Source organism: Labeo rohita, chromosome 17 (genome assembly GCF_022985175.1).
Source record: "Labeo rohita strain BAU-BD-2019 chromosome 17, IGBB_LRoh.1.0, whole genome shotgun sequence".
Classification (NCBI taxonomy): domain Eukaryota; kingdom Metazoa; phylum Chordata; class Actinopteri; order Cypriniformes; family Cyprinidae; genus Labeo; species Labeo rohita.
The window spans coordinates 15,283,738-15,302,615 of NC_066885.1; the positions used below are offsets into that span (position 1 = coordinate 15,283,738).

The following is an 18,878-nucleotide window of genomic DNA, read 5'->3' on the forward strand; positions in this document are numbered from 1 at the left end:
TCTCATAAATTACACTTGAAATATTGTTAAAAATGTATTTATGGATTTACCTCTGAAAAAAATGTATAAAGTAGCAAAAAAATATATTTACAATCTAGATGTAAGCAAAATCCTAATAGGTCAATATAACCCTTCTAATTAAATTATTAGTGCTGTGTTTCGGCAGTAATATACCAAAAATTTCTGAAAGTACAATTTGAGAATTAACTGCACAATTACTGACTTTGGACCAATTCTGTAGAATTGCCCATATATATATATATATATATATATAACGTTGAACAGAATTTTAATTTTTGGTGAACTAACCCTTGAATAGAGTATTGCATTGTTAACCTAGCATTTTCAGTCATTGTTATTTCAGGCTCCCCAAGAACATTGTGAAAATGTTCAGAATGTTAAGGCCGAATGCTAATTTGCTCATGAAGCTTCAGAGTGTGTGTGTGTCCATTAAGAGCAGGCCGTACATTTGTGTGTGTGTCCATTAGTGGCTTTCAGCCCTTAAAAAGCGATTTTGTTGCTCACTTCATAATGGCAACCAACACATCTGCTTTCAAGGCCCAAAGGAGCATTACATTAAGAAACACACCAACACACCCACGTAGTCTGAACTCTAATTTGAGGTGTTCACAGAGGGCTTCACTTCCATTTGTTCAGGCAGTCGCTTCCCACATAATCCTTCGGAAATACATCAGGAAAACTCTGGCGACAGCCAATGTTGCCCTATGCCCCAACACACACACATACACACCAGTCCACATGGCCCAAATCATCATCACCGTCATTATAACACACACATACCGGGTAATCAGCGTCTCATTGTCCATGGGGGACTCCTATGGACCGCGTCTCCTTCAGCTCGGCTTTCCCGCCGCGTCCAGCGTTATCATCAGCCACCATTGCTCCTTTTATTTCACATTACAGGACAATGAGACGACACGTTAGTGTAGCGATAACCGCTGGGAGGCCCGTGCGGAAACAGTGGGGCATTAGCATAGCGGGCAGCTGTGGCGTGTTATTAAACGTGTTTACGCCAAGGGGTGTTAGCGATGTGGCTAGCCGCTGCGTATAATTAAAAGCGCGCGTGCACGCCGAGCGAGAGGGGTGTTAGTGGCGCGTCGAGGTTTTGTTTAATACGCGAGGTGTTAACATAGCGGGCTAGCCGCTGTGCCTAATTCTGTGCCGGCTCATGTCCGTGTGTACCATTTCACAGCTCAAGGGGAGACACAATATTCCTCTCCTTTTATCTCTTTCATCTCGCACTCTTTGACGCCCTCCATTTTCTCTTCATCCTCTCCCTGTCCGCCTAATAGTGTTCCCTCCTCTGCAATCACGCGTTTACCGTGGCTCAGAAATGCTGCAGAACACCTCTTGCGGCCCGCAGAGACGGACAAACCCATGTACGGACGGAGCGAAGGAAAAACGGGTCAGAGGGAGGGAGAGGAAGAAAGACAGTAAAAAAACAGTTTATTTGGCCTTTCGGGCTGTTGAACTCTGCTAATTGTAGAACTCATTAAAAATCAGGTTGGAGGGAAATGCTATAGGCTTGATGCACAAGGCCTATCGTGCAGAACGCATAATCCCACCAACACACACACATACACACACTTGCACACACAAACACTCTCCTCTAATTCTGAGAGAGCTCGAGCTGAGTAGAGCAAAACATTCGCCAGCAAAACTTTCACCAACTCCAGCAGCGTGCGTTCTGTTAATTAGCTTAGCACTGCCACGTGTGTGTGTGTGTGTCACCGTATCATGGAAAGTAAACTAAAAAAGCATAAAAGTAAGGAAAAAAAGAAACACACTGTCTCTTTCTTTCACTCTTTTTCTCTCTTAGAGTGTTTCTCTAGGAACATAATGTAGTGATTTCCTACAGGGCTGCATGAGTAATCAAAATAAACTGAAATGCGTTTTTCAAATTGCAAAATTACATAAATATATGCACTGAGTGAAGCACAGCTGTGCTGTTTTATATGCAAACAGCTTATATAGCATGCATATAGACCTTAATCAGGTCAGACGCCATGTTTAATTTACCACAGATGAAAACAAGAATATGAGGGATAGATGACATGCACTGTACAAAGGTCCTACATCATGTAATTTTCACAATTCACAACTAATTAAACTCTTTTATTGGGTAAAAGTTGAAAATGTTAAAAATTAAGAAATTAAATAGTATAGCATGTAATACAATACAGTAATAACATTGCTTTTCTTAAATTATTGTGAATTTTATTGTGAAAAATTGTAGTAGTAATATATCTTAGTTTAATATTTTTAATATATAATAATACAATTATTATTGTTATCAGTATTATTTTATAGTCATATTGATATGTAATCACACAATTTTAGACAAAAAAAAGCAAACCTAGAGTTTTTATTGCATTTTAAATGGCACAATATTTTTTTTTACATTTATCAGAAAAATTGCTATTAGATTTTTCCTTTCCTCTTTGTTTTGTCTCTTATTTAAGTTCGAACTGCCACGTGTGTGTGCGGCTCTGCTCTGGTTACCATATAACTGAATGAGATCGATGTGTTTGGATTGAGTGTGTATTGTCAAGGGCTCTGTGGGATTCAGATCTGTGGATGCGGAAGAGGAACTCTGGAGGAGATTTTGCCGTCAAGGCCAAATCTGCCATGCAACACACACACACATAAAGCTCAGCTCTCTGCCAGACACTCTCAGCCATCTGCCTGATTTCTCTCAGCTCAAACACACACACACCCCAATGTGACAGCAGCAAACTTTTTGTTAAGGAAATACAGTTTGAACGTTTAAATGGGTCTAAACAAATGCTTTTCTGACTCTGTACTAACATGCAAAGTTTCCTTTCCCGCTGGAATACCGAACTAACGCTCAACGCTTCACTAACCTCTTCTGTCTCTTTCCTTTTCTATTTTTTGGGCGTCCCTGTTTGTTTGTTTGCTCGCAGACGTGGTGGATGGGGTGAGTGTGGAGGGTGAGGATGAGCAGGGCAGGAGTGATATTGAGGCGGCGGGCTTTCACGATGATGATGTCACTCATACTAACCCTGAGGAGGAGCTGTCGTCTTCTTGTCTAATGGAGGATGATTTTACTAACTCTGCCAGTGACCTGGCCGCGCTGGGTAACCCAACACTGCATGTCTTCTGCATGTGTGTGAACGTGTGAGCACAGTAATGTTAGATGCCTGAGTTTTTTTTGGTTAACCTATGACCTTTTATCATATCATGAGACCCTTAATTTAGTAGGGTTGCATGATTGATCAAAATGAAAACAAAATCACAAATTGGTGTAGTACGATTATCAAATACATTGCTTTTCTACTCATAAGCTGTTCAAAATCTAGTGTTTTCTGTGTGTTTGAGTGGCTCAGTTCATAGTAAATGTCACTCCATGTAAACTCATTTCTGCATTGGTTTTGCTTATAACTAGTGCTGTCAAAATTAGAATGTTAACGTAGGCGACTAATTTTTCCAGTTTAGCGGCTCAAAAATGGGGCTAGGGTTTGCCACTCCACTCAACTTCTTGTTTTTGAAAAGAAGTGCATTTTAGTCGCAGAACATCTTTACGACCACATCAAACGGGAGACGTGCAGTCCAACTTCACTTCAGTGCCAAGTGCTAGTCAAATGAGCGTGGGAAAGGTACAGGTGATGAGGAAGCTTCAGTAGAACATTGGTGAACTGCGGTCAGATGAGATGCTGTCAGACCTTATGACAGTAAAAACGAATTTTCCTGTCCTGTCAGCTGTTATACCGTGCTTGTAGCATACGCACTTCACTTGCATGCACAAATGCAGAGATGCACTGTAGCCTGTATCATGTTAAAGCATGAATGAAACTACGAGCATGTGTGTCAGATCCAGGGTTGCCAGGTTATCACGCCAAAACCCACCCAATTGCTACTCAAAACTAGCCCAATTGCGTTTTGAGGGGGGAACCCCGGTAAAAATCACGTTCCAGGGGGTAAAATACACCTTTTTTTGTGTGCGGGGTTCCCTTGGTACAGTATGCATTCCAGGGGCTAAATATAACGTTATTGGGGTCGCCTCAACCCGCAGACATGAAAAACAACCCACGGCAACAGTGCTGAAGTAGCCCAATTCCACAGGAAAACTGTGGACTTGGCAACACTGCTCAGATCTGCGTCACGTTTAGCAGCGGTAGCTCTTAAAGTAATAGCAGCGAAATTATTAAGCTAAAAGAAAAAGCAAGAAAAAAGAGGAAATCAATAACTTTTGTAGCTTTAAGGATTCATCTATATTTAATTTAGCGTTTAGTGCTTGATAACTTAATTCAATTTCTGTATAATTCTTACTTGCTGAAGTGCACAGGTAATTAATGGGTTTATGTGAAGATTGTTTTAAGTTCACTTAAAGTTATTTTTTAAAGCCTAATAAATGTTTACATTTGTAGCTCTTAATTGTACTGTAAAGTTGAATGGCTTTAGTCAGTGGTTAAATATTAGGAAAAAAGAATTTTCTAAAGACATCAGTAATATTGGTATCAACGATACTTGCCTTCAGTCATAAAAAAATTGATAAATATTAAAAATATACTGTCTTATATAGATTGAATGTGCAATTGCAATATAAAATATATTTAAAAACATTAATGTTAGGTGAGATTAATCACAGTTAATCATGATTAATTAGTTTAGTTTAGTTTAGTTAATTAGTTTTATCAATCAACAGTACTACTTATAATGTTTTGGGAACAAATGCACAAAAAATCTTCATAAACTCGTAATGAAAAGTGCTTATAAACCATCACTGTAAAAAATGCTGGGTTAAAAACAACCCAGTGCTGGGTGAAATATGGACAAATCCAGCAATTAGGTTGTTTTGACCTGGTGGTTGGGTGAAAGAGTTAAATGGTTAACCCAATCTTCTGAGTAGTTTTATTTAACTCAACTGTTGCTTAAAAAGTACTATATTTCTTGCTTAAAATTAACCCCAAATAGGTTGGAAATTAACATATATTAATATGTTCAATAAATTAACATTAATATTAATAAGTTATAATTAGTGAATAATAATTAAATAATAAACATTTTTTAATGTTTTTTAATAAATGTTCACCTTTTGATTATTGCTGATGCCTCTAATAATTGTTCATTTTAAGCCAGCCATATAGTGATTTCTAAACACTAGTTAAGTTAAATAAAACTACACAGAAGGTTGGGTTAAACAAAACAACCCAGTGTCTGGATTTGTCCATATTTCACCCAGCATTGTGTTTAACCCAGTATTGTTTAAAGTGACAGCGCTTAAAAGTACTGGTATTGTAATTTTACAGTGAAATAATGAAATTGTAATGAAGTTACAATAGTAATACTAATTGGTAATTATAATAATAAGATTATTATTGTTGTTGTTGTTGTTTCCATATTAATATATAATCACAAAAGTTTGACCAAATTGTGCGTACCTATAAACAAGCACACCAAATGTGTTTTTTTGTTTGTTTGTTTGTTTTTTTTAAATCAGAAAAATTGAAAGAAGATTTTAATTTTTTTTTTTTTTTTTTACCAAAATCATGCAGCCCTTTAATTGTGTATTCCTTCCATGTCTAAAGTGGCATTACTTCCTATTTTAAACACCTTTCAGAATTAATTTATCTTTTAATTCACAATTACATAAAAAAGCTCATCTGTTTTTTAGAGAGGTTTTTAGGGAGGTTTGTGCCTGTTAATAACATTTCATTTCTGTCAGGGATTTTTTATTTATTTATTTTATTTATTTATTTTTGATGTTTTTAATGTTTTGTTCCTTACTTTAATTAAAAAGTATTTGAACATACTCTTAAGACAAACACAATTATATCTCCAGAAGAGATGTGAAGTTTTTAATAATTAGTTTTTTGTCTTGTTGAGTAAGTCATATGAGATATATCTGGAGGAAACCTGAATTATTCTTTCTCTTTGTTTACTTGTGTGTCGTATCTGTGTTGTTTGTTTCATTGTTTGGTTTGTGTTTTCGTCCTTTGTTGTGAAAAGAACTTCTATGTATTTTCACAGAGAAAATCCCGTTCTCTAACATAATGAAAAATGAAATGTGTCGTAATGAAAGAGGAGGAGCTTTTCAGCACATTTCAGCTCTCAGATCATCATACTTTTTTCCATGGGACAGTTGGACTTTTGTTAATGTTTCTAATAACAAAATAGACTACAGGGGAAAGAACAAACTGATCTGAACACAAAAGATCATATAGATAACCATCATAGTGCACACTTTAATTAGCTGAGGATGTGGTTCTTGTGTTTGGGCAAACTGTTGGTCAATACACACACACCTGCACCTTTATCCAGGTTGTGCTGAGGCCTGATAAATAACTCCTGTGGTGTTTTTTTAGGGAGAGAGAGGGATGCTGGGAGACGAGAACAGGACCCACATGAAAAGCTTCCTCACCTCACTTTCATCTCTAGCCCAGATGAGAGAGAGAGAGTGAGAGAGAGAGGGCAAGGCTAAACCTGCTAGTGAAAGGTTATTACAGAAAAACAGACTTGGAAAACATGAAGGCGGGCACCAACACATTTGAAAGACAGGTTTTCATGTGGACAGAGAAAATTAGAAGGCATTGTTTATTTAAAGAGAAAGAGATTTTATGAGTTGTTGCTCACAGTTCCCTTTAAGCATGTGTGGTTCTGACATTGTTCTGTCAGAGAAGTCAGAAATCAGATGGGGAAGAGCTAAAGAAGATTCTTGAATTAGAGCTAAATGAATGGACAGAGGTTCAACAAGAGTCTATCTGAGTGTCCACTGAATTAGAACTAAATGAATGGAAAGTTTATACTCGAGTCCTTCTGAGTGTACATTGATTTTTTTTTTTTTTTTTTTTTTTTTTCAGTATGCAGCTGAAGCTGTGAGAAATCTTGTGTGGAAATACACAGCACTGATTAATTCCCGAGAGGATTAATTCACAAACAGTACAGTACAAACTTCATTGTGGCACATACGGAAGCTCACAAAGGCCATGCATTATTATTATTTTTTGTCTTTTTAGGGTTTTTCCTATTTTCTTTTTTAAAAAAAGAACAACTGAAAAATAATAATTATGCTCTTTAGACATTATAATGTTACATTTAATAGTAATTATATATCATTTTAAAATTATTTAATCATTTTTACATAATTTGTAAATAAATAATAAATATATTATGAGTGTCAATACTCATTTATTGATAAATTGTTTTAATTTGTATGGTTTATTTATTTAGTTATTAGTAAAATACTTAAAATAATGGAATATGCATAAAATAACAGAAACGTTTATAATGAATAAACGTACACACTGCTGTTCAAAAGTTTGGGATCAGTAAAAAAAAATATATATATATATATATATATATATATATTTTTTTTTTTTTTTTTTTTTTTTTTTTTAAAGAATTTATGCTCATCAGTGCTGCATTATATGATCAAAATCCAGAAAAAATGTAATGTGGAATTTTATTTCAATGTAAAATAATTGTGTTCTATGTGAATGTTTTAAAATGTAATTTATTCCTTAAATGCAAACCTGACTTTTCAGCAATCTTTTTTAACAATATAAGCTCTCCATTTAAACGTTTGTGGTCAGTTTGTTTGTTTGTTTTTTGTTTTTGTGATGGCAAAGATTTATATTGTTAGAAAAAAAGAATATTTTGAATAAATGCTGTTCTTTTTAACTTTTTTTTCCTCAAAAACTCCTGAAAAATTAATCACAGGTTCTTAAAAAATATTAAGCAGCACAACTGTTTCCAACATTGATAATGAAAATAATAAATCAGCGTATTTTAATTGATTTGTGAAGGATCATGTGACACTGAGGACTGCAGTAATGGCTGATTAAAATTCAGCTTTGCATCACAGGAATAAATTACATTTTAAAATATATTAAAATAGCCTTCATGAACATAAAAGAATTCTTTAAAAAACATTACTTTTGAATGGCAGAGCATATGTTATACATTACCTTTCAAAAGTTTGTAAGATTTCAGTAAGAAGTCAGTAAGATTTTTTTTTTTTAACATGGAGTCCTTTTTCTACAGCAAGGGCACACATTGATGAAACATGACATTTATATTTTAACAAACTGTAACATTTGTTTTATTTTAATCAAATAAATACAGGCTTAGTGAGCGTAGGGGACTTAGTTTATATTATATACTTCAATATAGTGCTGCCAATATAAGTGGTATTTGCTCAGCAAGCAAAAATCCAAGGGAGCACTGGGAACAACCAACTCATTATAGGCCTTTAATTCACATTATGTGTATGTGAGCATCAAGGGAGACATTCCAGGTGTGTCAGGCTCTCAGCGTCTTGCTATCTCTCCCAGTGTGTGTGTATATGTGAGTTTGTATGAGGTTGAGAGGGCTGGTTCGCTTAAGGGCAAACATTGTCATGTCCTCTGCTTATCTGTGTATTGGAGACGAGTGGCCTATACTGCATATAACACTTCCTCTCTTCCCTTCTCTCTCTCTCTGTAGGTGTGATGAACAGCAGGCATGTGGACCTGAAGCTCAAGAAGCTCACAGAGATTCGGCCACAGGGTGGCAGCTCTCCTTCCTCTTCATCATCTTCCTCATCACTGACAGCATCCAGTACTTCACCCCTCAGCCCTGAATCAGGCAGCATGCAGGTAGCCATATATACAACCATCAGCTCTGGTAGTCTTTAAAGGGATAGTTCACCTAAAAATGAAATTTCTGTCATTAAGTAGTCACTGTCATGTCGGTCACCCTGCATAAACAGCAATGCAACTAAACCGTTCAATGCCCAGAAATTGTTAAAATAGTCCATGTGACATCAGTGGTTCGACCTTAATGTTATGAAGCCACGAGAATACTTTTTGTGCACAATAGTGCAAAAAATTGTTTAATTTCATTAAACAATTTCTTTTCTTCCGTGTCAGTCTTCGACATGTGTTTGTAGTTACATTGTAGTTGCATTGCTGTCTATGCAGGCTCAGAAAGCTCTCGGATTTCATCAAAAATATCTTCATTTTTGTCCTGAAGATGAACAAAGATCTTGCGGGTTTGGAACGACATGAGGGTGAGTAATTAAAAGAGAAGTCCACTTCCAGAACAAAAATTTACAGATAATTTACTCACCCCCTTGTCATCCAAAATGTTCATGTCTGTCTTTCTTCAGTCGTAAAGAAATAGTTTTTTTGAGGAAAACATTTCAGGATTTTTCTCCATATAGTGGACTTCTATGGTGCCCCGAGTTTGAACTTTAAAATGCAGTTTAAATGCGGCTTCAAACTATCCCAAATGTGATTGTAAATGATCCCAGCCGAGGAAGAAGGGTCTTATCTAGCGAAACCATCAGTTATTTTCATCAAAATAATACAATTTATATAGTTTTAATGTCAAATGTTCGTCTTGTCTTGCTCTGCCTGAACCCTGTTTTTTACCCGGTTCATGACAGTTAGGGTATGTCGAAAAACTCCCATCTCATGTTCTCCCTCAACTTCGAAATCGTCCTATGTCGCTGTTTTACCTTTTTTGTTAAAGATGTTTGATCTTCTTTGCATGTTTACTTTGCAAAGACTGGGTCGGGGTTTGCAGTGATGTAGGATGATTTTGAAATGATTTTTGAAGTTGAGGGAGAAAATACAATTGGAGTTTTTCGACATACCCTAACTGTCTTGAGCCAGTATACATAGAGCTCAGGCAGAGTAAAACAAGATGAGCATTTGAGATTAAAAGTATTTAAATTGTATTTTTTTTTAATGAAAATAACCGATCGTTTCGCTAGATAAGACCCTTCTTTCTCGGCTAGGAACCACATTTGGGATTGTTTGAAGCCGCATTTAAACTGCATTTTGAAAGTTTAAACTCTGGGCACCATAGTAGTCCTTTATATGAGGGGGGACTGTTTACTTGTGTTTGCTAAGCAAACATCACTGTTATAACTGATTCATTGTGAACAAACTCAACCATATCTTTTAAACTGTGAAATGAGTGTTACTTCAAGTTGTGTGGATTGTAGCTTGAAAGACCTACAATTTAAAATAAAACAAGCAAAAACTCCCATAGCTCTACATTAAAGTAGGGCCCCAAGCCTTATTCAGAGAACAGAATATTATAGACATGTGTCTTTCAAACAACCACACAGAACACTTTAGTAAAGCCCTACCAACCACAAAGAAGTGTGCTGAAAGACACTCAAAAACTATTAGCATTGTGGTGTATGTTTTTTTGCACAGTAAGCACCAAGTACAAATGATTTATTATTTACTGTCTCTTGTTATTATTCGCCTGAGGAACATCATGTGTTTTTATATATATAAAGCCAGAACAAATGAACAAGTCAGAACGACATTATAGTCATTACCTTATATAACACCTGACCTTTTCTGTCAGAGAAGAAAGCTTTGGAAGTATCGACAGCAGCGTGTGGCTCACGACGCTGACATGCATTGGATTGATTTGCCGTGTTTATTAAATACCAGCGTTGTGTGTGTAAGAACATGCATACCTGTGTACCACTGACTGCTTAGTGTTTATACGTGTGTGATGACCTACTATCTGGCTGTTGTATTCAGAGCCCCCAGGTGGTGACTGCAGGGCATGTTCAGAGACGGTGGCGACTACCTTCCCCCACCTGTTCGCCTCTTTCTCCCTCTCTCTCTTTCTCTCTGCTGACAGAGGGGATTTCCTGCGAGCAGATGTTAGCAGGGTCTTTGATGCACAATAACTGCAGTGATGTGTTCGTTTGGGTCGACAGGCCTCATTCAGTGCACTGCAGCAGGTGTGAAATGATTGGTTGAGATTTCCCAAGGACTGGCCACAAATGGGTTAGATTCCAGAGACTGATTTACCGACCTGATGGTGATGCAAAACTGTTACTCATTCGGACTGTTATCGGTTTAAAAATATTTAAAAATGTAATTTATTCCTGTGATTTCAAAGCTGAAATTTAGCGTCATTACTCCAGTCACATGATCCTTTAGAAATCATTCTAATATTCTGATTTGCTGCTCCAAAAACACTTATTATTATTATTATTATTATTATTATTATTATTATTATGCTGGAAACTGACAGCTGAGTAGTTTTTTTTTTTTTTTTTTTTTTTTTTTTTTTTTTTTAAGCTTTCATTGATGAATAAAAAGTTCAGAAGATAATGTTACAAACAAAAGCTTTTTTATTTCATGTAAATGTTGATCTTTGGATTTGTCTATTCATCAGAGAATCTTGAAAAAATGTACTAAACCATTTTAAATATTGATAATAATAATAATAATAAATGTTTCTTGAACCGCAAATCAGCATATTTGAATGATTTCTTAAGGATCATGTGACACTAAAGACTGGAGTAATGATGCTGAAAATGTAGCTTTGATCACAGGAATAAATTACATTTTAAAACTATATTACAAATAGAAAGCAGTTATTTTAAATAGTAAAAATATTTCTCAGTTTTACTGCTTTTGCTGTATTTTGGATCATATAAATGCAGGCTTGGTGAGCAGAAGAGAGTTTTCTTTAAAAAAAACATTAGAATCTTACTGTTCAAAAACTTTTGACTGATAGTATATGGTACTGTTTGAAACTTTGTGGTCAATACATTTTATTAAAGTCGGTCATTGAAAAGTCTCTTATGCTTACTAAGGCTGGATTTATTTGATAGAAAATACCATAAAAACAGTAATATTGTGAAATATTATTACAATTTAATATAACAATGTTTTTCTTTAAATAGATTTTGAAATGTAATTTATTCCTGTGATGCAAAGCTGAATTTTCAGCAGCCATTACTCCAGTCTTCAGTGTCACATGATCCTGCAGAAAGAAGTTTAATATGATGGTATATCTTATTGTCAGTGTTGAAAACAGTTGTGCTGCTGAATATTTTTGTTTAAACCCTAACAGTTTTTTTCCCTCAAATTTTGATGAATAGAAAGTTTAAAAGAACAGCATTTATTTGCAATACAAATCTTTTGTAATGTTATAAATGCTATTACCCATTAATTTAATTCACCTTTGCTGAATCTTACTGACCTTAAACTTTTGAATGGTTATGTATGACACTAGTTTAAAAAAAAAAAAATAAAATAAAATAAAATACAATAAAAGAACACATAAACGTATTTGTCAAGAGCTGGCAGTTGTTTTTGAGTGACACTACAACTGCATTTAAGTAATTATAAAGTGAGCTGATTATTTAACCGTAATTTATAGTACACCTTTATTATGAAATGGCTTTAGTGATGAGGGTCTGGTTCTCTCTCTGTATAAACAGTCCAGCACCTGCTGCAGACCTGCAGGCCTGCACAACAGGCCAAAGCCCAGGGGAGGATCAGCAGGGTTACGAGCACTGCAGCTCTGAGCCCCAGTAGTTAGTAGGGTTTTAAAGAAAGAGCAGTTCTCGCTCTCTCGTCTCTTTTCCCATCTTCACCCTCTTCTCCAATGCAGCTTGTATGCATGAAGAAGTTTGAGTATCTCGAGGCCTGATGTTGTGGTACCATCTTTTCGCTCTTACCAAATCTGAATCAACCGCTCCATCTTTGGAGGATTCTCCCATCCCACAACTCCTCGAGGCCGTAGTAGAACGATGCGGGACAGAGTGGCCCCCCTCTGCTCCAGCACACACATTGCAGTCCCCCAGTGCTCCCGGTTGTGTCTCATTAGCAATTGTCTCTATGCACTGTGAGCCTGCTGCCATGGTGGCACACGATAACCGCTTGCAATGAGCAGCAGACCGCAACATTAGTCACGCATCCCAGAAACACACACACACCTCTGCCAAAATAATACCCACCGCCACAGTAATGATCGGGACGATAACAGATGAAAAAGCGCCGATCGCAATGCCGGGATAGCCCTGATATCTGCCCCAGCCAGGGTACCGAGGGGCCGTGGGGGCAGGTGTTTCAAGGAAAGGGTTGTTAGCGAGGGTTGGAGGCCTCAGGTCCTCCGGGAAACGAGGATTCTAGCGGGGCTTTGGGTTTGAATCCTGTTTGTTTTCTTTGGACTTTAACATGAGAGGAATCAGACGGGGTTAAAGGGCTTTGTTGAGCTGTCTCTAGAGATCCAGGCTGTTGAATGTGTCGTTTTAACACGTAACACGCTCACGCCTTTGGTTTTTTTTGTCATAACTGCAGTGCGTGCTCCACTTATGGGCGGATTTGAGGTGAAATTACATTTTTCACCCTCAGAATAAGTCAGAATCAGTGAGTTATTGCTCATTTTTTTTGTTTTTTTCCTCCCTTATATCCTATCTATTAATTAATTAATTAGTTTTTTTTTTTTAATGTGTACATGTATTACCTTGAATAGTCTTATTTTATGATTAGCATGTTTTAAAATTAGGGTCCCCTTTTATATTAGGTGGCCTAATATAAAAAACTGCTACAGTATGTACAGTACTTACATTTAAATGAATCAGTTGATACAGTGCACTTATTGTGTACATACATCTTTTTACATTGTACTTATATTTAAAAAAAATAAATAATTGCATGTAATTGCATCTTTAAGTAATTTCTAGTTACACCACCTTAATCCACCTTAACCCACTCTTAAACCTACCCATAGCACCAATCCTGTCCTTAACCTTACCTGTATCCCACCTCAATAGCAGCAAACGTATTTTGCAATACAGTATGAACACAATAAGTACATTGTACTTATTTTTTGATGCAAGTATATGTGACCCTGGACCACAAGGCCAGTCATAAGGGTCATTTTTTTTTAATTGAGTTTTATACCCCATCTGAAGGCTGATACATGCTTTGCATTGATGTATGGTTTATTAGGATAGGACAATATTTGGACAAGATACAACTATTTGAAAATCAGCAATCTGAGGGTGTAAAAAAAAAAAAAAGAAAAAATCTAAATATTGAGAAAATCACCTTTAAAGTTGTCCAAATGACGTTCTTAGCAATGCATATTACTAAAATATTATTAAGTTTTGATATATTTACAGTAGAAAATGTACAAAATATCTTGATAGAACATGGTCTTTACTTAATATCCTAATGATTTTTAATTTTGACCAATACATTGTATTGTGCTACATATGACATATTTCATACGTTCACGTTTCTTTATCGTTTAAACTTTAATATGTCATGACCCAAGTACAGGTATGTGTTAAGAATCTCATCCAGCCTGTAGGCACACTGAAAGTTAAGTCACAATCTGTCAGGATGAAGAGGAGCTACAAATTAGGGCTTTTGACAGCTGATATTGTTCCTTTAAACATGTCAGATCGGTTGGATAAACAGCTATAACCGTTAATATTCACACATGCAGACGCTGAACGTCTCTGAGATCAGGCTAAATTTGTTTCTCTCCGGGGACCCGCTAATTGCAGCTTTGTTTTCAAAAGTTATAATTTAAGAATAAACAGGCCAAAGGCGGTATGTGTGTCTGTTTGTACGTGCTTGTCTTTATTAGCTGTGCGGTTTTCGTACACACACCAGTGAGCTAGCGTCTGCACTAACAATGTTTCTCCCTCTCAGTCTCAAGCAGTGGAACGTGTTCGCTAATTGCGAACTTTATTAGACGTTTCCTATTATTATTGACGTTGCAAATGTTATTCTGAACGCTGCCGTTTCGCTTTCCAGTCTGCTTGGCTTATTGGGCCCAGCACATAATAACACATTTCAATATTGAGGTGATTGGAAGCCGCAGTGAGAAGCTGCTAACACGTGTTCGCTTCCAAGACAATAGTGCTTTTAATTTGCATAATCTGAATACATTTTCTGGCTCAGGTTTTGTTGAAAGTAGACTTAATTGCCTTATTTCCTTTGTGCTTGTGAGTTAATGTGGGACTCGGAGATGTACCAAATGCTGCAGAACCTTTCCTCGGCCGTTCTTCGGGCGCGCCGCTCCATCGTTAAACATTTCTTGGCCATGTGTGTCTAATTTGTTCTTTTCTTTAATGTCGACCGGCATCAGAAGCAACTTTTATTCAAATGACTCTGCTCTACTTTCAAGTTAACTGCTCTTTTACTCTTCCCCCCCACCCCGTCTCTCCCTCTTTTTAATGTTTTTATAGAATAATGTTGATGAATTGCACGCAGAGCGTCTCCGCAGGGCAACGGAGCGTCTGCGCAGTCCCGTCGTCTTCCACAAGGAGTCTGCGGTCAGGAAAACACAGCTCAAATCATTCAGCCAATACGTAGAGACCAGGCCAGGTGAGGTCCTTTACTTTTGCTGATGTCACTTCCTCCATTTGACTGCATGAACAGTTTGAGCTTATGAAGGATTTTACATTGTGGAACAGTTCAGTAATCATTAAATTGCATGAAGATGTCCATTGCACTTCGGCTTGTTTTTCAGGCCTGCTCATTAGGCTTAATGTGAAAATAGTACTGAAGTGTCTCAACAGTTAATAACAAGGTGTTTCTATAAACTTAGTGATTTCTTTAATGGAGACGTCAGATCTGTCTGTTTGGTTTAAAAGTTCATCTGATAAGGAAAAAGTGTCTTCATTTTTTTTATCTATAGTCATTTTGTGATTGTGAGAATGAACTCTATCAACTTTTAATATCTCTCTCGTTTCAGAGGTTAAAAGGCAGAGATCAGTGCCTGAAGATTTAAAGAGGGCGGCCGAGGAGAGAGGAGCTCTGACAGAGACGGAAGGACGAAAGCCAACTGAAGATGAAGTACTTAAATGCATATTTAAATTCTCCGTCAGAGCTGTTCTTTCTGATGTAGTCTGTGACACCAGGTCATAGTTGGACGTCAAACCTGCACACAGTGACTCACATCTGTCTGAGGGCCAGAGAGGTTTTTTTTTAGGCTGATGTCAATCTGTTCTTCCCTAAAGCCGAAGAGACCAGCCAAATTAGACTGCTGTTCCCTGATAATTGTAAGATTAGGTAAAAAGGAAGTGGACAGAGTTGTGGATATACCTTTTTCAGTCCTCTATGTCCTTTTCTCTGAAGCTAAATATTTAAATGTTACTTTTTTAAATAGCTAAAATATTTATAATGTTTTTTTGAGGAAAACATTTCAGGATTTCTTTCCATATAGTGGACTTCAATGGTGCCTGTGAGTTTGAACTTACAAAATGCAATTTAAATGCAGCTTCAAAGGGCTCTAAACGATCCCAGCCGAGGAAGAAGGGTTTTATCTAGCGAAACATTTGGTTATTTATTTTTTTTAAATTACGATTTATATTCTTTTTAACCTCAAAAGCTCGTCTTGTCTAGCTCTGCATGTACTCTGTGTATTCTGGTTCGAGACAGTTAGGGTATGTCAAAAAACTCCCATCTTATTTTTTCATCCAACTTCAAAATCGCTGCAGAAGTACCGACCCAGTGAACTTTGTTGGGGAAAGTTACTTTTAAAAATAATGCATTGCAATTTTGTGTTACTCCCTGAAAAAGTAACTAATTGCGTGACTTAGTTACTTTTTATGGAAGTAAGCATAGGGCAAGGCTTGCTTCTTTGTTTTTAATATAAAACAATTCTAATGTAAAAACCCTTTTACACCAAAAGTGAAATAAATTCACCTTAGGCTGAAAGAAAGGTACAGTTATGCAGGAGATCACAAAAAATGAAGAAAAAAAAAACACACAATGTTAGTTTATCTGAAGTAATTTTTGCTTATTAGTATTGTTAAATTGCATCATTGAAGCTCAGCAGCAAAGACACTGGTTAATAAAATGGGATTCAATACATAAAGGATAATTGTTTTATTTAACATATTTAATTGTTGCAGGGTTGTGTCATATTCTGAGTTTCACTGTTTTTATTCATTTTGAGGAATACTGAATCTGTTTTTTGTGAGTGAGATGAATTAATGCATGTTCACATTTAGTCTAGAATACAGTAACATCATGTTTACTCCCAATTTCCTGACAGGACACTTGTCAGTCAATAAATGGGGAATAAAGTAACTGGCCTTACTTACTTGAAAAAGTAACTCAGATATTTTCTTAGAAATTCAAAACTAATGCGTTACTTTACTAGTTGCTTGAAAAAAGTAGTATTATTACGTAACTCGCGTTACTTGTGATGCGTTACCCCCAAAACTGCCAGTGAACATGCAAAGAAGGTCAAGCGGCTTTTACAAAAAAAAAAAAGGTAAAACGGCGATGTAGAACGATTTTGAATTTGGAGGAGAAAATGCGATGGGAGTTTTTCAACATACCCTAACTGTCTTAAACCAGAATACACAGAGTTCACGGACAGCTAGACAAGATGAGCATTTGAGGTTAAAAAGTATATAAATTGTAATTTTTTTTTTTTTTAGAAAATGACAGATCGTTTCATTAGATCAGACCCTTCTTCCTTGGCTGGGATTGTTTAGAACCTTTTGAAGCTGCATTTAAACTACATTTTGCAAGTTCAAACTCTCAAGCACCATTGAAGTCCACTATATGAAGAGAAATCCTAAAATGTTTTCCTCAAAAAACATAATTTCTTTACGAAGAAATAGAAAGAAAGTAAGTCATGAACATCTTAAATGGCAAGCGGGTGAGTAAATTGTATGTAAATTTTTGTTCTGGAAGTGAACTTCTCCTTTAAGTATTATTTAGACATAGCCAAGTGGTTATATCAAAGTGTGCAAGTTGTCAACTTACTTTTTTAAATTAGTCTTCTTATTAACGCCATTATATTGTTCATTCAGACTGTTTTGCGAATGTGCGCAAACACAAGAGGCGGGATATATTGCATGAACCAATCACAGCCATCATGATGGAGACATTGCTTCCTCTCACATGACGTCCCCCATTCATTCTCCATTACCCTTTGCCAAACTCATCGCGCACGCTTTAGGGGGTCTGTTAAAACTCAGTGGGCTCAGGGGAAGTGAGAGAAACACCGACTCCCGCTGTAACTTCACCCACTGGTGTCACTGTTGGACAATGCTTCTTTAGAAAACAAGTGATTTATACAGTTTCTAACCTTATATTTTGTAATATTGCCGTTGTTTTATTTTAAAATGTTAAAATCTATATATTAAAATATATAATAGTTCAGAATTATATAGTTATCTTCTTGTCCCATCTTCGTTCGTTCTCTCCATGTAGGCCGATCTAATGAAATTTAAATTTTTGCAGTAGCATATATATAGGGCCAAAGCATAGAGAAGCATACCCTGGGAAGAGTGAGATAGATATAGACACAGAGAGAGAGAGAGAGAGAGAGGGAAGGTCAGTAGAGACCAGCTTTGCCCCTCTCTGTGTAGGGGTTAATGGGTGTTGAACTTGCCCATTACCCAGCTCAAGCTGAATTACCCAGCGAATGATGTTTGCATTAATATAATATATATGGAAATTTCAACACTTAATTATGGCAGAGAGGCGAGAGCAGAGGGGAGGGGGCTGATCATGTGTAAAATTGATTTGTGGGAGAAGTATTTGATAGAGCAGCGAGGAAGAGGAAGGTGGAGTTTGATGGACAGCAGGAGGACTCAGGCAGAAAAAGTGCTGTCTTGGATGGAAAAAAACTTTCTCCCCCATTTCCCTCCATCCTATTATGAAATAAGGTGCATCAGCACTAAAAATATATATTTTTTTTCCAACAATCTTTAGGATGTGAATTTAAATTAGCGCTCTTTTTTTTTTTTTTTTTTTTTTTTTTTTCCCTCCCCCTCTATCTCGGAATAGTAGGAAGGATGGAAGGAGGAGAGGACAGAGGAGGGCGATAAACGAGTGGAATAAAGAGGGGGTGGGAGTGCTTGTCACTATCACACACTCAGAAATAAGCGTGCAGTTTAATTACTCTATTTCTCCCTAATCACTGTCTCATCCCTCACTCCAGTGTTTCCCACGAGCCAGAGGGTGCTGCTGCCACCAGGGCCACGTGTGAGAGAGAAAGGGAGCGTGTTTCCAAATGTGTACATGAGTGAATCTGAGCACACGCGTGTGCTGCGTAGATCTCTTAGATCCCTGCTGATAGGCCCTTAGGCACTGACCCACCTCTCC

At 36.7% G+C, this 18,878-nt stretch overlaps 1 protein-coding gene across 7 annotated transcripts in view; it reads left to right on the forward strand.

Annotated features, from left to right (window-relative positions):
* Positions 1 to 18,878, forward strand: part of ehbp1 (EH domain binding protein 1) — a 155,140-nt gene that overhangs the window by 104,142 nt on the left and 32,120 nt on the right. For 5 of the 7 annotated variants that reach the window (XM_051133123.1, XM_051133124.1, XM_051133125.1 and 2 more), the window contains 4 exons: positions 2,946 to 3,119; positions 8,467 to 8,618; positions 14,996 to 15,134; positions 15,505 to 15,605. In XM_051133123.1, the coding sequence (XP_050989080.1) occupies positions 2,946 to 3,119; positions 8,467 to 8,618; positions 14,996 to 15,134; positions 15,505 to 15,605 (566 nt within the window). The remainder of the gene's footprint in view (positions 1 to 2,945; positions 3,120 to 8,466; positions 8,619 to 14,995; positions 15,135 to 15,504; positions 15,606 to 18,878) is intronic. The other 2 variants (XM_051133126.1, XM_051133128.1) reach the window with 1 other exon arrangement.